Source organism: Zonotrichia leucophrys, chromosome 8, assembly GCF_028769735.1.
Source record: "Zonotrichia leucophrys gambelii isolate GWCS_2022_RI chromosome 8, RI_Zleu_2.0, whole genome shotgun sequence".
NCBI lineage: Eukaryota > Metazoa > Chordata > Aves > Passeriformes > Passerellidae > Zonotrichia > Zonotrichia leucophrys.
The window spans coordinates 23203076-23220554 of NC_088178.1; the positions used below are offsets into that span (position 1 = coordinate 23203076).

General features: G+C 46.7%; 1 protein-coding gene across 3 annotated transcripts in view; it reads left to right on the forward strand.

Annotated features, from left to right (window-relative positions):
- The window catches only part of SLC5A9 (solute carrier family 5 member 9), a 30106-nt gene extending 17685 nt beyond the window's left edge, over nucleotides 1-12421 (forward strand). For all 3 annotated transcript variants that reach the window (XM_064719528.1, XM_064719529.1, XM_064719530.1), the window contains 8 exons: nucleotides 399-604; nucleotides 1425-1560; nucleotides 2420-2527; nucleotides 2692-2842; nucleotides 3893-4061; nucleotides 4583-4798; nucleotides 10207-10339; nucleotides 11934-12421. In XM_064719528.1, coding sequence (XP_064575598.1) covers nucleotides 399-604; nucleotides 1425-1560; nucleotides 2420-2527; nucleotides 2692-2842; nucleotides 3893-4061; nucleotides 4583-4798; nucleotides 10207-10339; nucleotides 11934-12142 — 1328 coding nt within the window. In that variant the 3' untranslated portion in view covers nucleotides 12143-12421. The remainder of the gene's footprint in view (nucleotides 1-398; nucleotides 605-1424; nucleotides 1561-2419; nucleotides 2528-2691; nucleotides 2843-3892; nucleotides 4062-4582; nucleotides 4799-10206; nucleotides 10340-11933) is intronic.
- Nucleotides 12422-17479: the final 5058 nt, after the last annotated feature.

Genomic DNA, 17479 nt, shown 5'->3' on the forward strand with positions numbered 1-17479 from the left:
TAAAGAGCAACAAGGAAATGACCACCATCAGTCTTTGTTTTAAGCTTTCTTGGCAAACAGAAATATCTAAACTAGGTATATCTTTTTTTCATGTTATACTTTCCTGCTCTAGCTTTTAGAGGGTGTATAAGTAAAATCTAGATGCTGATGACATTGCAGGGATTAGGATCATGGAGGTTTTCCTGCATTGATCCTCTTTCAGAATGTATTGTTTAAGCCACAAGGACTCTGGGCAAAATCCAGCTGACTTCTGTAGAAACTTTGACTGCAAAAAGCAAGGGTGGAATGAAAAGTAAAGGAGATAAGAGGAAGATAAAAGAAAAGTAATCACGAGACTCAGATTAGATAATAACTTTGCATGATGCAACAGCCCTTAAATCACTCCACTTTCTTTACAGGATTTGAAAAAGTCGGCTGGTATGAAGGACTTAAGGAGAAATACAGCGCAGCAATACCAAAGATCACGGTCCCAAACACAGACTGTCACCTCCCGCGTGCAGATGCCTTTCATTTGTTCAGGGATCCCATCACAGGAGACCTTCCCTGGCCTGGCCTTGTATTTGGCCTCACAGTGGTGGCTCTTTGGTGCTGGTGCACTGACCAGGTAAATAAACCTTTCCCTCAGCAGACAAATCACCACAGTGTTATTTTCAGTCCACTCCTCAGTCTGTGGATCTGTAAGCTGAAAAATCACTGTGCCTCAGTGTGCAGGAGTTGCTACTTTTTTTTACTGGTCTAGACCAGAATGTCTCACTCCTTCCACCTTCTCAGCAAGCTGCTAATTTTATGCACTTCTTAGTGCAGTGAGAACAGGTTGTTTTCATCCATCTTTATCCCACTGTGGGCTGGTGAGTACTGGGAGTCTTCATGCAGTTATCATGACAAGGATATAGAAATGTGAATCTGGAGCTGGCTGTGCTGTGACCTTGAGCAGACCTCCAGACAACATTCCTTCATTCATATTCCCAGATGTCTCATGTCCCTTGTTCCTTTTCAAGCTACAAACAAGGAAAGCTGAGTGTGTTTCTCGAGACACTGTGCTTCTGTACTTTCAGATGGGACAATTATGAAACCCCACCACTGAGCTTTTACCAAAACACCCACAGTCTGCTTCATCCCCTGTCTCTTGCTGCCACACAGCTGCTGTCTCCAGCCCTCAAGGTGGCTTCATTTCAGTCAAGGGTGAAATTATTCCTGTAAAGGAAATTTCCACGCTGCCCTCTCCTGCAGCCTGTGGACTGAGCTCTGAGTGGTGGCAGCAGGCTGCCGTCAGTCAGGTGGGAAAGTTGTCCTTGGCATGCAAAACGCCCTGGGATCCTGTGGGCTGAAAGTCATCCCTGAGGAGGAGAGACAGAGGGAATGGACCCTGCTCTCTCTGCTGTGCTGCTCTCTCATTCTCTGCTCCCTTTCTGCACTGGCTGCAGGTGATGGTCCAGAGGTCTCTCTCTGCCAAGAACCTCTCCCATGCCAAAGGTGGATCGGTGTTTGCAGGATATTTGAAACTCTTCCCCGTGTTTTTCCTGGTCATGCCAGGAATGATCAGCAGAGCTCTTTTCCCAGGTAAGCCTTCCCATCTTCCTTGACACGGGACACCATCCTGCTGTGACCACTAATCCCACACGGGTCTGCCTTTTACAGCACTTTTACATCTCAGAAACTGCTGTCCTGCAGGCATGTTCATAGAGATTGCTGTTGCACCATGGTGTTCCCAAGCCCTCCCTCCACCTCCAGTTCTCCCACAGTGGCAGAAATCACCAAGAACAGCCATACTTTGCCATAACTCCATGCTGTGGACATTGCATTCATCTGTCTATCTGCAGGGAATCAGTGAAATTAAATTCATGGAGCACTGAGGTTGTCCTTCAGATCCTATGGATTACATTCATTTGGTATCTTGGAGAGTTCTAGCAACCTCCCACACTAACTCATTTAGGTCCTGGTGGATTAGGCTAAACGAGCCTCCCTTATATCCCAAGGAGCTCTCATTGCTGGTTTCTCCAGAGCCTTCCCCTTTCCAGGAAGAATAACTTGGTTAGAAGGATCACTCCCAGAGGAAAGAGCCTATTTCCCAGATTTCCTAAACAGGAATAAGTGAGTCTCCAGCATCCCTGGGAACCCATCTGACAGGTTCATGGAAGCAGTCCAGCTCCCACAAGTGACAAATCATCAAGGATTACAGTTATGCAACACCCAGGAGAGATTCAGCTGTATCCTGAACAGAATTTCAAAATGTCATCTCAAAGTTTCACCTCTATTATATGATATAAAGCATTTTCCAGCTTCACTCGTTGTAGCTGTATTCCACCTCTGAATTTATATGAAACTGCACAAGGATTGCAGGATTTGTTGCCTGGATCTGAACAACCTATGGCTCGGTGGGGTTTGCACTGACTCCCCGTTTTTGCCCTGTGTTCCCCAGATGAAGTGGCCTGCGTGGACCCAGAGGTCTGCAAAAGGATCTGTGGAGCTGCTGTGGGTTGTTCCAACATTGCCTACCCCAAGCTGGTCATTGAGCTCATGCCTGATGGTGAGGAACACCGCTGTGGGGCTGGGCTTGGGCCAGGCTCTGCATGGGGGGGTCAGGCTGCCCTTACCCATCCTAGGGATGTGGAAATCTTAGCAGACAGCAGGATGGAAAAACAGTGCTTGGAGGCCCAGCCCTGATTCCCCTTCTGTGTTTGTCTCCCGCAGGGCTCCGTGGTTTGATGATTGCAGTGATGATGGCAGCCCTGATGAGCTCCCTCACCTCCGTTTTCAACAGCAGCAGCACCCTCTTCGTGCTGGACATCTGGCAGCGGGTCCGCAAGCAGGCCTCCGAGCAGGAGCTGATGATTGTGGGCAGGTCCTTGCATTTATTTATGTCTTGTTCCTCTCATCATCTGTTCTGAGAGCAGCTTTTGCATCCTCCAGGCTGGGCTCACTGAGAAAAATCTGGTGCCTGCAATACAGAGCAGGAGGACAGCTTGGGAAAGAGAGTTGTGATTTCCAGCTTCATCTTGGATAGGCCTGGTCAAGGAGAAACTCTGAGTGTTCCACTGAGCTAAGCAGATAATTGCCTCTCTTCTCTCTAAACTTATTATAAAAACTGCTTTAAATGTAACTTTTAGAAAAGCCAAAAGTGCTCTTGAGTCATTGTCACCAGAGGTCTATAAAAATGTTATTTTTGCATCAGACAGGAGTGATATGTTGCAATTACTTTTTTTTTTTTTAAATTTTATTTTTTCTTCAGGGGAAAGTGCAGAGCTGAGCTTCCCAGCTTTCTGTCTCTGTGATAAGTTGTAGTGTCCTTTGCAGATGAGCTTTGGTGCTGGGTTCTATCAGGGGCATATAAAGTTCTCCTCCAGACAGGGGAATTTAGGCTGCATTGAGTGTGGAGCTTTTGCTTTCCAGTCACAAGCTTTAAGGTCTAAACTGTGCTGAGGCATGGCTGAAGGGTGCAGGCAAACTCACACTTCACCATGGCAGAGTGGGCAGAGGACAAGTCCCTGTGCTCAGCACTCTGGACAAACCTCTGTGGCACAAAGTGCAAAGGCAGAGGAAGGTTTCAATATTCACCTGAGATCCCAAACACAATTTTAATGAGTAGCAAACGAGTTGGAATTTGGTAAAGGCAAGAGACTGAGCACATTACCTGCTTGGAATGGTGGCAGAAAGATTGCTTCCACAAGCCACCAGCTCCCTCTTTCTGTCATGTCCAAGAGCAAGGTCATTGAAGACCATGTCACACCAGGCTCACATTGGGAGAACAATTTTCTCTTTTCCTGTGTACACAAGGAAAAGTTCTCAAGAGTGATCTGTGGATTTTTTCTTAGAAAATTCCAAGAGCAACTGGGAGTGTGTTTTGCTGCAAATTCATCTACAGATTCAATTCAATTTTATCCTTCTCTTTCAGAGTCTTCACCCTCATCCTCGTGGTCATCAGCATTCTCTGGATCCCAATGGTTCAGTCAGCCAACAGTGGGAAGCTCTTTGACTACATTCAGTCCATAGGCAGCTTTCTGAGCCCACCAATTGCAGCCCTCTTCATCCTGGCCATCTTCTGCAAGAGGGTTAATGAGCCTGTAGGTGAAGTGCCATCAACCAATTGATGCGTGTGTTTAATTTGATAAAATAAATAGATATCTCTTCCCTCAGTACTTAGCCTTTGAGGCTGTTTAACTCTGAGCCAGTCCAGCTCAAGGGTGACAATGGGACAGCCTTTCCTGGCATGCACTGGTGGATCTTAGCCCAGGCTCTGGTGGGTAAGGGTTTGCTTCTAAGTCACTGCAAGGGGTACTTTTTGGCAGTCCCATTTGAAAGCATGAAAAGGAAGTTGTTCTGCCATTTAGGGATGATGTGTCAAAGGCTCATTGGAGGAGTGTTGTTAGGAGGAGATTCTTGCATTGTTTGTGCTCTGTGTGCTCTGTGCTCAAGGGCAATGAGAGCAAATGAGGGTTTTTTCCAGAAAAAAATTCTGCTTTGATGCACCTCAGTGTGGATTTCCATCAGGCATAAAAAATCTTGGGAAAGAGGGAGAGGAGAGGGAAAACTACAACCAGAGGTAACTTGCAGTGACCTTTTCTCTGTGCTTGCCTTTCCTCAGGGTGCTTTCTGGGGCCTCATGGCTGGCTTTGTTGTTGGCGTGATTCGGATGATCCTGGAGTTCAGTTACAGTGCCCCGTCCTGTGGGGAGGAGGACAGGAGGCCAGCTGTGCTCAAGGATGTGCACTACCTCTACTTCGCCCTCATCCTCTTTGGCCTCACTTCCATTGTCATCCTCCTGGTCAGCTTCTGCACCCCAGCCATCCCTGAAGAAAAGGTAAGTGACTGCAGTGACACCAGAGCCCCCGTTTGGACACCCAAATTCCCTGGGATCTGCCCTTCCCTGCTCCTGCAGGGGCCAGGGAATGGTGTGGAATGCATGTGCTGCCAAGAAGTCCTTGCTGCTCAGCTCTCCCTGCTCCCCAGATCACAGAGTGTTAATGCTGCTGAGCTCTGAGTGCTTCAAATTGAGTGTGAGCTCCCATGCTGTGCCCAGAGCTGGGCAGACACCACAGCCCATCAAAACTGCCACAGAAAGAAAAGAAGAAGGGGAAGGAGATGAAATCACATTACAGAGCACTGCTGAGGAGGAATTAAATATATCTAATTGTAGCATCTAGCCTGCTTCAGCAGAGCCAGCATCAATCTTGCAGGCAAACAAGATTAATATCTTTTGCAACATGGGCATTTAGGAAAATAACATTTTGTCCCAATGTGATCTCAATTAAATTTAATAACTTTGAGGGAAGCACAACTTTCTTTTACTTAGCACATTAGAATGGTGCAGAGTTGGGAGGTTTTATATTATAAAACCTTCAAGCAACTCTTCCCAGTCCCAAGTTTTAAAGCAGCTGCCAATATAACAAAGCTACCACCTCCCTCTCAGCAAAGGTTACTGGATAGATTAAAAAGACCTGTTTTTTCCTGCCTAACTGCATGAGAGAGAAAATGCTGTGATGGCATCAATCTGTTGCTTCCTCATAACTTGTAAAGCATTAACCAGCTCCATGGATGTTTGATGGAATGTTATAGGTGTCAGAGAGACCCCGCTCCTGAAGATTACATGAAAGCAGGTGCTCAGATAGGGGAGAGGAGGGGGGAGAGAGGCTGGCTTTGTGTCTGCTTGGAGATAAACTCCCAGCTTTTATTAGCTATCAGAGGATCCACATGGGAGAGAGAAATACTGGCAAGGAGGCACCATTAGTTCTGCTGCTTACGTTGTTCATGACTGCTCAGGGGTGGCCAGATGGTTGCCAGCAATTAATTACTGTGGTTTAATGAGTTCCCACTTATCATCTGACCTGTGATAGCTAAACATGTGCAGAGCTCCCTGCCCACAGCAACAGCAAGATAAGATGCATTAACTCAGCGCTGGTGAACAGGGAGCATCAAACCAGCAGTTCAGGAGATGGAGAAACTGGCCCCAGCACCTCCAGGCTTTTTAGTCTGACCTCAGGGGTATGGAAACATTTCAAAAATCTTCCAGGAGGGGCAGTTCAGCATGGACCCCACTATAAAAGAATTAGAGAAAGAGAAGGTACAATCTTAGATTCCCCAGGGGAAATTTTCAGTGGTATTTCTACTGAAATGTGTGAGTTTATAGGTGCTGGATGTAAGTGACCTTATTTAACACATCCTTCAAAGAGCCAGGGGGATGGTCAGGGAGGGCAAGATTCTGTCTGAAGCAGCTGTGTGCAGTTATCCCAGAGGAACAAAGGATGAGAGGTGGCCAGGGAGGGAGGAGAGCTTGCTGAAGGGCAGCGCTGGCCAGGAACTAACATCAGCTGGGCTTTCTGGGGTAAATGCTCTCAATAGAGATGCTCAGGATAGTTTTTTGGTATTGGACCCCACATAGTGCTGAGCTCAGTGCTTGACCCCTGTGTAAGAGATTCTGTTGTAGAAAATGAATGAGAATTAATTATACAGGCTGTGGCAGTGACAGGCTGGACACAGGGACCCAGATCAATCATCTGGTATTTGTGATGGCCATCCCATGTGCCCCCTTCCCCTCTGTATCTTCCCACCACAAGGAAAATGGGATGGACTGCCAGGAAATTTGTGCCACTAAGCAGTAGCTCATTCCCTCTTTCCACAGCTCAGTAGGAATGGGAGAAAATAGAAATGTCCCCATTTCTATTTGTCTGATTCCACTGAGTTTCTACTTCAACAGGAAAGGTTTGCCCTGGTTCCTCAGAGAACAGCCAAAGGAAGGCATGGGGTTTAACTGAAGTAGGAGACAACACTGCTGGGTTTCTGCCTGTCTGGCAGGGATCTGAGTGGGCAGCACTGAGACCAAGATTTTTCATTTTCCTGGGTCAGATTCACCCCAGGTTTTGCCTAGACATGAGCAGAGGTGTGGGTTTGGACCATCACTGTTGGTGACATTGTTTCTCATGGTTTTCCCCCTCATCTCCAGAGTCTGTGGCTGCATTGGCTCAGGGACAGAGGTGTTTGGGGAAGGAAGGGCAAGAGCTGGAGATCAGGGTGGATGTGCCAGGTTTTGACTGTCTGGGTAGAAATTGGCACCTGGCCTTTGTGTTTGGCCATTATTGACTTGGCAATGTGCAAAGCTATGGTGAAGAGCCTGAGTGAGATCCCCTCCCTGTGGCAGTGCTGGGAGGGGATGCTGTGCTGGGTGTCCTGCACAAGGACCTCTGGAGTTTCCTGGTCCATCAATTCCCTTCCTGAGCCTCGGGTGTTTTTCCCTAAGGCTCACATGGGGCTGGTTCTGCCCATCCTTAACTGCAGTGCTTGGGGATGGAATGATGAAAGGCAAGGCATGAGAGCTAGGAATTGTGTCATTTGTTTTGTCAAGCAAAAAGAGTAGAAAAACAAGGCAGCAAAGACAAAGCTGAGGAAATACAGTGATAGATCATACCTCAGCAGATGTAAATCACCACAGCTCCATTGCCTTCAAAGACCAGGAACAGCTGTTGAGCACAGTTATGTCACTTTGCACCAGCTGAGGATCTACACTGGACAACTTTAAATATTGAATCTCAATGCTTTTGAGATAGTAAATGGGCAAAAGGAGAAAAGAGATTTGTATCTGATGTTAGAGTGGTACAGCTAATGTTCCTGGCTTTAAATGAATTACAATCTGAGAACTGCAAGCTGTAGCATTTTCTCCTGCTGTTTTGGACACTCTCCCATCCCTGTGGTGATTGATGCTGTGCTGGAAAACAAGTATGCAAGGAATTTGTTTGGTATGCTCCAGAGTTCATATGTCTTCATTGTAGGTAGTCCATATTGTGTCACGCCGTCCTTGAAAACCCTGCAAAAGAGCTTACAATTAAATTTGAGACTGTGAAGCTGAAACACAACTGTCAGGTGCCAGATGGCATTTTGGAACAGAAGGATTTATTCTAGTTTACAAACAACAAAAGGAAAACTTTGCTGAGTTCTTGCAAACTCCCTTGCCCAAGGAGACTGTGAGGGAGAAAAGGGAGGGCAGCAGCGCAGAAAGCACTGAGTGAGTGCTGCACCAGCTCCCCAGGGCTCAGGGCTCACCCAGACAGGCTGATGGACTGGCAATTCCACCTGCTGTGCTCTGGGATTGGGGAGCTCTCCCTGTGTCCTGAGGCATGGCTCCTGTGGCTCCTCTTGGTGCACAGCTTAGGGGGAGCACCAAGGAGGAGCACCAAGGCCCCTGGGCTGGTCTGAGCCCACTCTGAGAGCCCTGAGGTGCTGCAGCTGGAGCTCTCTCAGCATCACTTGGTGCCACTGAGAGCCCTGAGAGCTCTGAGGTGCTGCAGCTGGAGCTCCCCAGCATCCCTTGGTGGCACTGAGAGCCAAAAACTCTATAGGTGCTGACAGGAGCAAACCAAGGGAGGGCACAGGGCTCCCCCAGCAGTGCCCAGGGTGGCTCTGCAGATGGGGGCAGAGCCACAGGGCTCCCCAGGACCCAGGACAAGGCTTCCTCCTGCTCCCCTGCCCTTGGACAGGGTGGGCTCAGGCAGCACTTCCAAGGTCCCAGTCAGTAGAGCTGACACAGCTCCCTGTAGGCAATTCAGAGTGAAGCATTTTCCTGCTTTCTCCAGGCACTGCCACCACTTTCCTCCCCTCCCCATCCCTTTGGAGCCCCATGGAGGCCTCCATGGTCCCACAGAGCTGCTGCTGTGCACCACAGCAGTGGCAAAGAGCAGAGAGGGGATCTCAGGAGCGCATTCAGCCCAAACCCATCCCAGCTCAGAGCTGCAGGGTGCTGTGGTGTCACCAGGAGCTCTCTGGGGTGGTGGTTGGCTTTACTGGCCATGGCAGAGGCATCAGCTCCTGGGTGGGTCAGTGGGGTGATGCCACGAGGTTCCCTGTGTCCGTGCTGCTTTCCAATGGGAATTGCATCCCTCTGGTGGATCCCAAGCCCCAGGTACACCCCAGCCCTTGAAGATTTTGCTGCAATGTGCAGAGACAGTGGTTCAGTGACACATGAGGAGAGGAGAGAAAAGGAAAAAAAGTTTTGGAAATCCTTTAGAACCCTAAAACTTTACTATGTTCCTGTGACATTTCCTAAATGATTAAAAAAAAAAAAAGCATCCCTGAGAAAGATGAGGATCATCAAATCAAAGCAATTTAGCACTTCATGACAAGAAAGATTAGCCCTGCCCAATGCTCATCTTGGTTGAAAATGATTTAAATAAAGCTATAAATCTTCTGGAAATTATGCAACATTCTGTGTCAGCTGGAAGCTCCTGCCTGGATTGGTGTGTGCAAAATTCAGAAATGGAGCTCACGTTACCTTGTAAGTGACCCATTGGGGAGGTTCATTTCCATGCACAGGCAGAGCAGGGGGGCAGCTGCTCCTGGGGCCTGTGTGTGGCTGTGCTTGCCCTGCTGTCACCTCTGCAGCCCTGCCCTGTCCCCTGTGCCCCTCTGCCTTTGGGAGGGGTGGATGGGCCTGTCCCTGCTGCTGGCCTGTCCAGGACAGGGGGCAGAGGAGCCTCAGAGATCCTGGCCATGCCTGGGTCAGCCCCAGCAGCCTCAGGCCTGGTTTAACCCCAAATCTCTGAGCCCTGGGCTGTGGGACCCCCCAGAGCTGCCAAAGGGCCACTGAGGTTTGCAAGTTCGATGTCTCCTGTGCACTCCCTGTGTTCCAGGGAGATTTCCAGGCTTGCTCTGGGATAAGAGATTCAGAACTTGGGAATTTGTAAACAGACTGATCATCCTCTGTGGCTTTCTGTATTGGCCCATCAGAGAAATTTGGAATTTTAAAAAAAAATCTTCTGAGGGCACAACAGCTGTCTGGGACTGACTGTATCCAGAGAGGGTGTCTTGGCTTCATTTTTATTTATTTTTATTTATTTGACTTTATTCCCCTTCCCTGTTGGAGGGCTGCCATTCTGGATGCAGACCATCATTGCTTCACATCAATCACATGGGCCTTGCAAATAGGAAGCTGCTTCTCCAATGTCTGCTAAAGGGTTAATCCTCAGAGACAGGGATGGAACAAGTTCTTTTAAAAAATGGAAGGAGAGAAACCAGATTATTTCACATTTTTCCTCAGCTTTTCAACTCCAGCTGGATGATGCCAACCTTCTTACCCAGGGAAGGAAGGGAGGGAAACTGGGAGATCACCCCAAAGAGGCCTCAGCATCACCTTGGGCCTGTGTGCCCCAGGGAGGGAGATGTCTGGGTGGCCACACTGGGACAGACAGGCAGTGAGCAGTTTCTCTCTGTTCCCCTTTGCAGCTGGATGGCCTCATGTGGTGGACCAGGCACAAAAAAGCACCTGCTATAATCCCGGAAAACAGTGAAGCAGCACAGCCTGACCCAGAACAGAATGAGAAGGACCTGGTGGAAACTGCATCCTCAGAGGAGGAAGGTAGGGCTCTGTCTGTGCACAAACACACCCAGGTGCCTGGGAGTGCACAGCCAGGATCCCACAAACATCCCCAAGTTCCTCCTAGTCCATTCTCTGGAGCTGGGGCTTGCATTTGCAGTTTTAAGGATGTGACAAATGAAGGTGGTGTGGCTCTTGGTCCTCCCAACACACCTCGATGTCACATCCCTCTGAATGGCTCAGAAGAGCTGAGATACCTGAAAAAAAGAGCACCAAAATAGCAGCACAGTCTGAGGGATCAGGAGAACCCTGGGAGCAGACATGGCACTTTGTGGATGCCCTAGAATGAACCCACAGGCCTCACTTTGCTCATTTCCATGATACCAACAGGATCTTTGCATCTTCCCTTAGGATGCAAGCCATGGTTAAAACTCAGACCTTAAATAGCTCTGTGTCCTACCAGAGGTATTTAATAGGAAGGAAAGCAGAGCAAAGTGAAATTAAAGAGTTGTCAGGGGACAGAACAGGAGCAGGAGATGCTGCATAGGCTAGTTATTTTCAGAGTGGGCAGAGCTTTACCCTGCAAATCTATTAAAAAATGCAGCTTTCTGGTTTTGAGCTTAACTTTTGAAGGTTACAGAGAAGGAACCTTTGAATAAAGACACACACAATATTTCTTCACTTCTTCCATTTGCTGGTCAGTCCAAAGGACACTGGAACCAATCACATCCAAGCTAAACAGAAGTGAACATCTAAAAAAAATTCTCAGTTTTTTTCTTCCCCAATAGAGTAAATCTGGGTTTAAGTTGAATGCAGTTATTCAGCATTATTTCTTATTTCTTATCAATTCCTAGTTCACTTTACTAGCTCGGGTTTTTATAAACAAATACCTTGGTATTTTGGTAATTAGCAGAGATGAGGAAGGAAATGTGAAACACAGCAGTTGACAGTTTAATGAGGTTTTTTTTCCTGGGTAACACCTTTTTTCAAGGCCCTATAACATCCTGCATTTCAAAAAAGGTTATATTTGGAAAGAACAGCAAGTGAATGCACACAGCAGAGGACTGACAATTAAAACACACACTTCACCTGGCATGCCATGTGTAATAAACAAGCTGGGATATCTTTAAATGGACCATCATGCTGTCAGGAATTTTTAAAAGCAGAATCTGGGGCGGGGAGGAGGGGGAAGATGTTTCTTAATTAACTAATGATTGAGGGGTGCAATCAACCCACTGCAATTAGGCTGTGCTGTACATGGTCTAGGGAGAAGTTTTCCTTTTCCTTTTTCCTCTTTTCCTTTTTTTTCTTTTCCCCCTTTTTTCCCTTTTCTCCCTTTTTTCCTTTTCCCCCTTTTTTCCTTTTCCCCCTTTTTTCCTTTTCCTTTTCCCTTTTCCCTTTTCCTTTTCCCCTTTTCCTTTTATTTCTTCTTCTTCTCCTTCTTTTCCCCTTTTTCCTTCTCATTTTCCCCTTTTTTCCTTTTCCCTTTTCCCCTCTTTCCATCACCTTGCATCTCCCATGCAAGGTCCCTCTCAAGCCCCACTCCAGACTGCCCAATGCACTTCCAAAAACTGGGAGAAGGGAGGGAAGAGTCCCAGCAGATTCCAACAGCCGGGTTTTGGTCTCTCTGTTGCAGCAGCCAAACGTCCCTGGTGGAAAGTGGTGTACATGTGGTTCTGTGGTCTGCCCACCAACCCCGCGCCCACGCTGTCCCCGGAGGAGAGAGCAGCCCTGGAGCACAGGCTCACCAGCATCGAGGAGAAGCCCCAGTGGAAGATTGTGTGTAACATCAGTGCCATTCTCCTGATGGCCACCAACATCTTCCTCTGGGCATATTTTGGCTGAGCTGGGTCAGGACTGGTGTGGCTTTGGTTGCTCTCACCTGGGAGCATCAGGTGACAGAGCAGCACAGCCCTTCCCTGGAGGCACCGTTTGCTGGGAATGACTGTGGGGCTCAGCTTCTCCATGAGGGGTGACCAAAACTCAGCACTGGTCACATCTGGGATGCAGGGGATGTGTGGGATAGCATGTGGGACAAGTCAGGAGCACATTTCATGGGTAAGTTTATTTGACTTCACTACTACTTTGAAGCACTGAAGTGAAACAAAAGGGAAAAGAATGAAAAGGGAGGGGAAGTCTGAGAGGTTTGATTGAAATAAAGCAAAGTTGTCTCAAAACATCTTGACCTTTGCTTGTGTTTTCTAGGAAAACAATGTAATTAGCCACAAAAAAAAAAATTAAAACCAAATCAATCAAAAAATGGAACTCCAGCTGAACAGGAGCTCTGTGCAGGCTGGTTGTGGCAGCAGGGGATGAGTTGTGGTGTCCTAACAAGAACACATTGCTCTCAGGCTGTAACCAATATCCAAGTGCATTGGCAGCAGATGTTATTAATGATGCCAATACATATTTTCTTATTAATCTTCCATACTAGGCTTGCGTCTGTCTGCAAATGATTATCATTCATTTTCCTGACAAATCTATCAAGATCATTTATTACTGTTCGGCAAAGGATCTTCTTTTAAACAAAGATTAATAACATTGCATTTTATCTGGCTGGCTGAGCCAAAGGAAATGAAATTAACAATGAGCCCTACAAACATGTCATCACTTTAATTTACCAGAAAATATTTTAAAATGTTATTTAAAAGAATATACGCTGTGGTGGGCACAGTTTATTACAAAGGAAAGGAATCAAACCACAGGCGTTTCAGCAGGGTGGAGGCTAAGCAAACAGGGCACTGTGAATTCTCTGGTTCCTCACACTGGAGTTCTGGGACAAGGAGGGAGAGGCACCCACAGCATCTTTGGCATGCACAGATGGGCACCTGTCCATGGGAATTGCAGCTGGAGGTCTCTGTTCCTCAGTTAAAGTGGGTCCTAACCAGGATCCCAGCTCTCCTGGGAATTCCTGGGATTCCTGCAGGGAGCACAGGAAGGAACTCCACCAGGGAAAAGCTGGTGGGGCTCTCAGGGAGAGGAGGGCACAGGTGGGCTGAGTGCCAGCACCCTTCTGTACTTTGGCTCCCCAGGAGGAAAAGAAACAAACTCACTAAATTTCCATGGTTTAGTTTCCTTTCTTCTGCACTCTTGTCCAATTTTCCCTTCCCGTCTTTCGATGGGAATAACAAAATAAAATAGAATATCAGTAATAATAAAAATATTAATTAATAAATTATAATTTAAAATTAATAAAAAATGAATAAGAATAAATTAAATAATAATAAAAATAATAATAACAATAAATAACCACAACAACAACAACAACAAAATAACAAAACAACAACAACAACAACAATAATAATAATAATAATAATAATAATAATAATAATAATAATAATAATAATAATAATAAATATATACACCTATTGGAAAGAACCTATCAGAATTCCCTTCCTACTGTTACTGGTATGGGTCTAAAATCCTTCCAGGGAGCCCTACAGACATCCAGAGGCTCTGTAATTCCTGCCTTGGGGTCCTGTATCACAGCTGAAGCCACCTCCATGCCTTCCCTCCCTTTGTCTCACAGCAACCCCAGCAGCTGTGTGTGTCCCTGTCCAGCACAGCTCACAGGGTGGCTGAAGCTGTTCCATCTGCCACAGGCTGGCACCCAGCTGCCAGTGCTGCCATCCCAGCACAGCCCAGGATCTCAGCAGCAGGAGCTGGAGTGCCAGGCAGTGCAGGATCACAGCCCTGCTGTCCAAGCAGGGCCAGATGGCACCACCATGCCAACGACAACAAACAATCACTATTGTCCTCAGAGCCCAAAGCAAAGTCAGCCTCAGCTGCTGAGTTGGTGCCATTTCTGATTCCCAGGAACAAGCTGTTCCCAAAAAAACTGCAGGGGGCACTTGAACAACTGTGAGCCACAGGGCGTCCCCCAAGGAGTCCCTGTGCCACAGGAGCAGGGTGGAACAGTGCAAAACAGGAACATCTGCACACACAACAACACCCTGCTCCTGCTCTGAGCTTTCTCTGCTGGACTGTGATGGGGCTGCTTGACAGCACTGGGAACCAGGGATGGAGATCATTGGGAATGGCTCCTCTGCCCCTCTCTGGTTTACACTAACCCAGCAACCTTTAATTCTTCATTTCTTTAATTCTTTATTTCTTTATTTCTGCAGGAAGGACCAGGGCAACCCAATAATTACTGCAGCATGTGTTCCAACCAGAAATGCTATTCTGTGACTTGCTCCTGTGGCTTCCACAAAAGCAGCATCCAGTTTAATATGTGAGACTCATAACCAGCTCACACAGTGCAATAGTTCACTTCAGTTTGAAGTAAAAAAATATTCTGCTGGAAGCACAGCAAGTAGCAGTGTCAATTTTTCATTAACCTACAGCCACTGTCTCTGTAGACTTACAGCTATGAGTAAGATTACTGTTATAATTTTTTCTGGTCCCTAAGGGAAGAGGAAAAAAACTTCTCAAAACTTTTAAGGTCATTAAAAATCCACCTTTAAATTGGAGGTAGTTTCAGTTTACTCTCATATTTCAAAATCAAATCTGAGCTGCAGCCTCACATCAAAGCAGAAATGTCAGTCGCTTTGTTTCTACTTCTGTGAAAGAACTTCCAGCTTATACACGAGTTGAATGCCAAGTAAATAGATTTTCCTGGGGAACAAAGGCAGCTTTCTTTTGTTTGTTTTAAACATATGTAAATAGAGTCCCAGGGGCTGAGCTGCCTGTCACTTCAACCAGGTTCACACTCATGTCACTCGAGCTGGTGATTTCTGACCGACCTGAGGTCAGGACTGCAGAAGTTTCCCTCCCTTCTCCTCCACAGCCACATCAAGCAGCTGCTCGTGCCCTTCCCCTCCAGCCTCACACCTCAGCAAAGGGGAGGCAGAGAAATATGGATTCTTTTTTTGCCAGTTTCTTATTCTTTTGGGTTTGGTTTTGTTTTTAAGCTCTAGTTACAGAATCACTGAAATACTCTGGTCCTCTGTCAAAGCCACTGTGGTGGTCCTGAAATGTCTGGGCAGGGCAGAGCAGTGCCTGGAAACCCTGGATATGGCCAGTGACCAGCTGGTGAATTAAATCCATGACACAAGCCATGGATTAAAGGCTGATGGCACCCACTGGTTCATGGTCAAGAAGATGGGGGGCAGGGAAGAAACAGGAATGGATTGGTAAGAAAAATGACCTTTTTTTGGTTTTGTGTGTGTTTGCTTGAGCAGGAGGGCACCATCATTCTTGAGCTTTCTCTTTTCCAGGCACTTAACAAGTGGAGTGTGACCCTCACAGAGCCAGAAGACACCAAGGAGGAACGGGACCTCTCCACCTGCTCCTGCTCCAGAGCTTGGTGCCAACAACACTGAGGGCAGACTCTAATCCTTGTATGAGCCACACACTTCAGAGCTGGCCTCAGTGGTTCTTGTGGGTCCCTTCCAGCTCAGAATATTCTGTGAAATCTACTCACTTTTTTTTTTCTTTTTTAATTTAAACCATCAGATCAGTGCAAAATCGAGCACTTCATGCTTGTCATTTCCAAATGACTCAGGTTATATCTCAATCTTCAGTGAGGTTTTGGGTGTAAGACTGGGTAGCACCGAGGGATGCATCAATTTATAGCTCTGCAAAAGCCACAATTAAGGAAAATCCTCAAAAACATGAGAAACCTCAATTTTGATTGGCCACATTCCCATAACTTCTTGATAATTCAACTCACTCGAGTATTATTCAGTGTTTTCCTTCTCCCTGCTTTTTTTATCTCTTGACAAGTTTACAAAGAGAAGAATGGAGCCGAGCTGAGCTGCATTCCATCCAATCTGCTGCCTCCACAAACGGCAGAGAAGCTAAATGAAGCCCAGAACATATGGCACTGTGCTGACAGAGCTCCCAAACTGGTTCTGCATGAGCAACAAGGAACATCTTGAAACGCACAAGACATATGTGTTTTAGGAAGAAGATTGAAGTGTTTCATAATAAAACAGGACAAAGTGAAATACAAGTGCTGTATAAAATTTTAATTAAAAACTGGTTTTACCCCTCGACGTGAATATACAATATGTTTCCCAGATGGATTTCATATTTAAGTATTATCCAAACCAGAAACATAAATGAGACAAATAAAGCCTTCAAAAATGGCACAGAGGCTAAAATGTGTGTAAACACTAGATGACTGTGGTGAAAACAAGGCAGGCAGGGAAAGCAACCTCTTAGCAAGTGTTTACTACTGGAATCCTGAATGAAACAGTTCCTACAGCTACAGTCAGGGTGACAATATAAATACAAGCATTAGAATTCACCACCACTCAGTGATGTAAATGGTGCTTTTGTTACTCAGGAGCTGTCCAGGCCATTTCCTACACTGATAACTCATGGTATAGAAGTGCATAATTCATGGCATGACACTCTCTGTTCCCAGGCTCCTACCCTGCTCTGTGTGAAGCTCTCTTCATTCCATGCCATCAGCTCCACAGGGCTGTGCCAAGGCCTGCCCACAGAACAGGATCTTTGTGCTGTCTCCTCAGGATCAGTAAATCCTTATGATCCAGGAGGGATGTTGTTTTGCAGCAGCAAACTCCCTTCCCTGAGGAGGTGAGAAGGTGGCTCAGATCCCACTGCTCAGGCTGCAGGAGCTCTCTGCTGGGCCAGAGGCAATCACCCAGAACTGAAGGGAAATGCACACCAAGAAAGAGCACAATCTCCACATAGATCAAGCAAAGAGAAAGATTACAGTTCCTTTATGCTGCCATCCAGACAAATTATCACCACACTTCAGAGAATTTCTCACAAAGATAAAATGGGAACAAACCCCATGCCTTTGGCAAGCCAACACTGATAAAAGGAGCTACAGCCACATCTTTGAAGGGCTTTGGTTGATGATGTTTTGAATTCCATGGGGAAAGCAGCAGAAGCCAACAGTAATCAAGGGGGCTTGTGCTTAATAGCTCCTGTGCAATGGGAACAGGAATATTGGGGGCTTCAATCACTTCCCACAAGGCTGCTGCATTTGTTGGAACTGAAAGGACCTGGGCAAAGAACAATTCCCTGCTGCTCCCAGAGACATCACCTAAGGCAGACGCCCCTTCTGTCAGGGAGGCAGCTCATCAAGATCAGCCCTAGAAGTGCTGTCCTCTCTCAGCTTCAAGTGTTCTCACTGGCACCAAGAGGCTCAATTTCATTGATTTGAGTTTCCTCAAATTCCTTGATTACCAAACAAATCTATGAGAAATT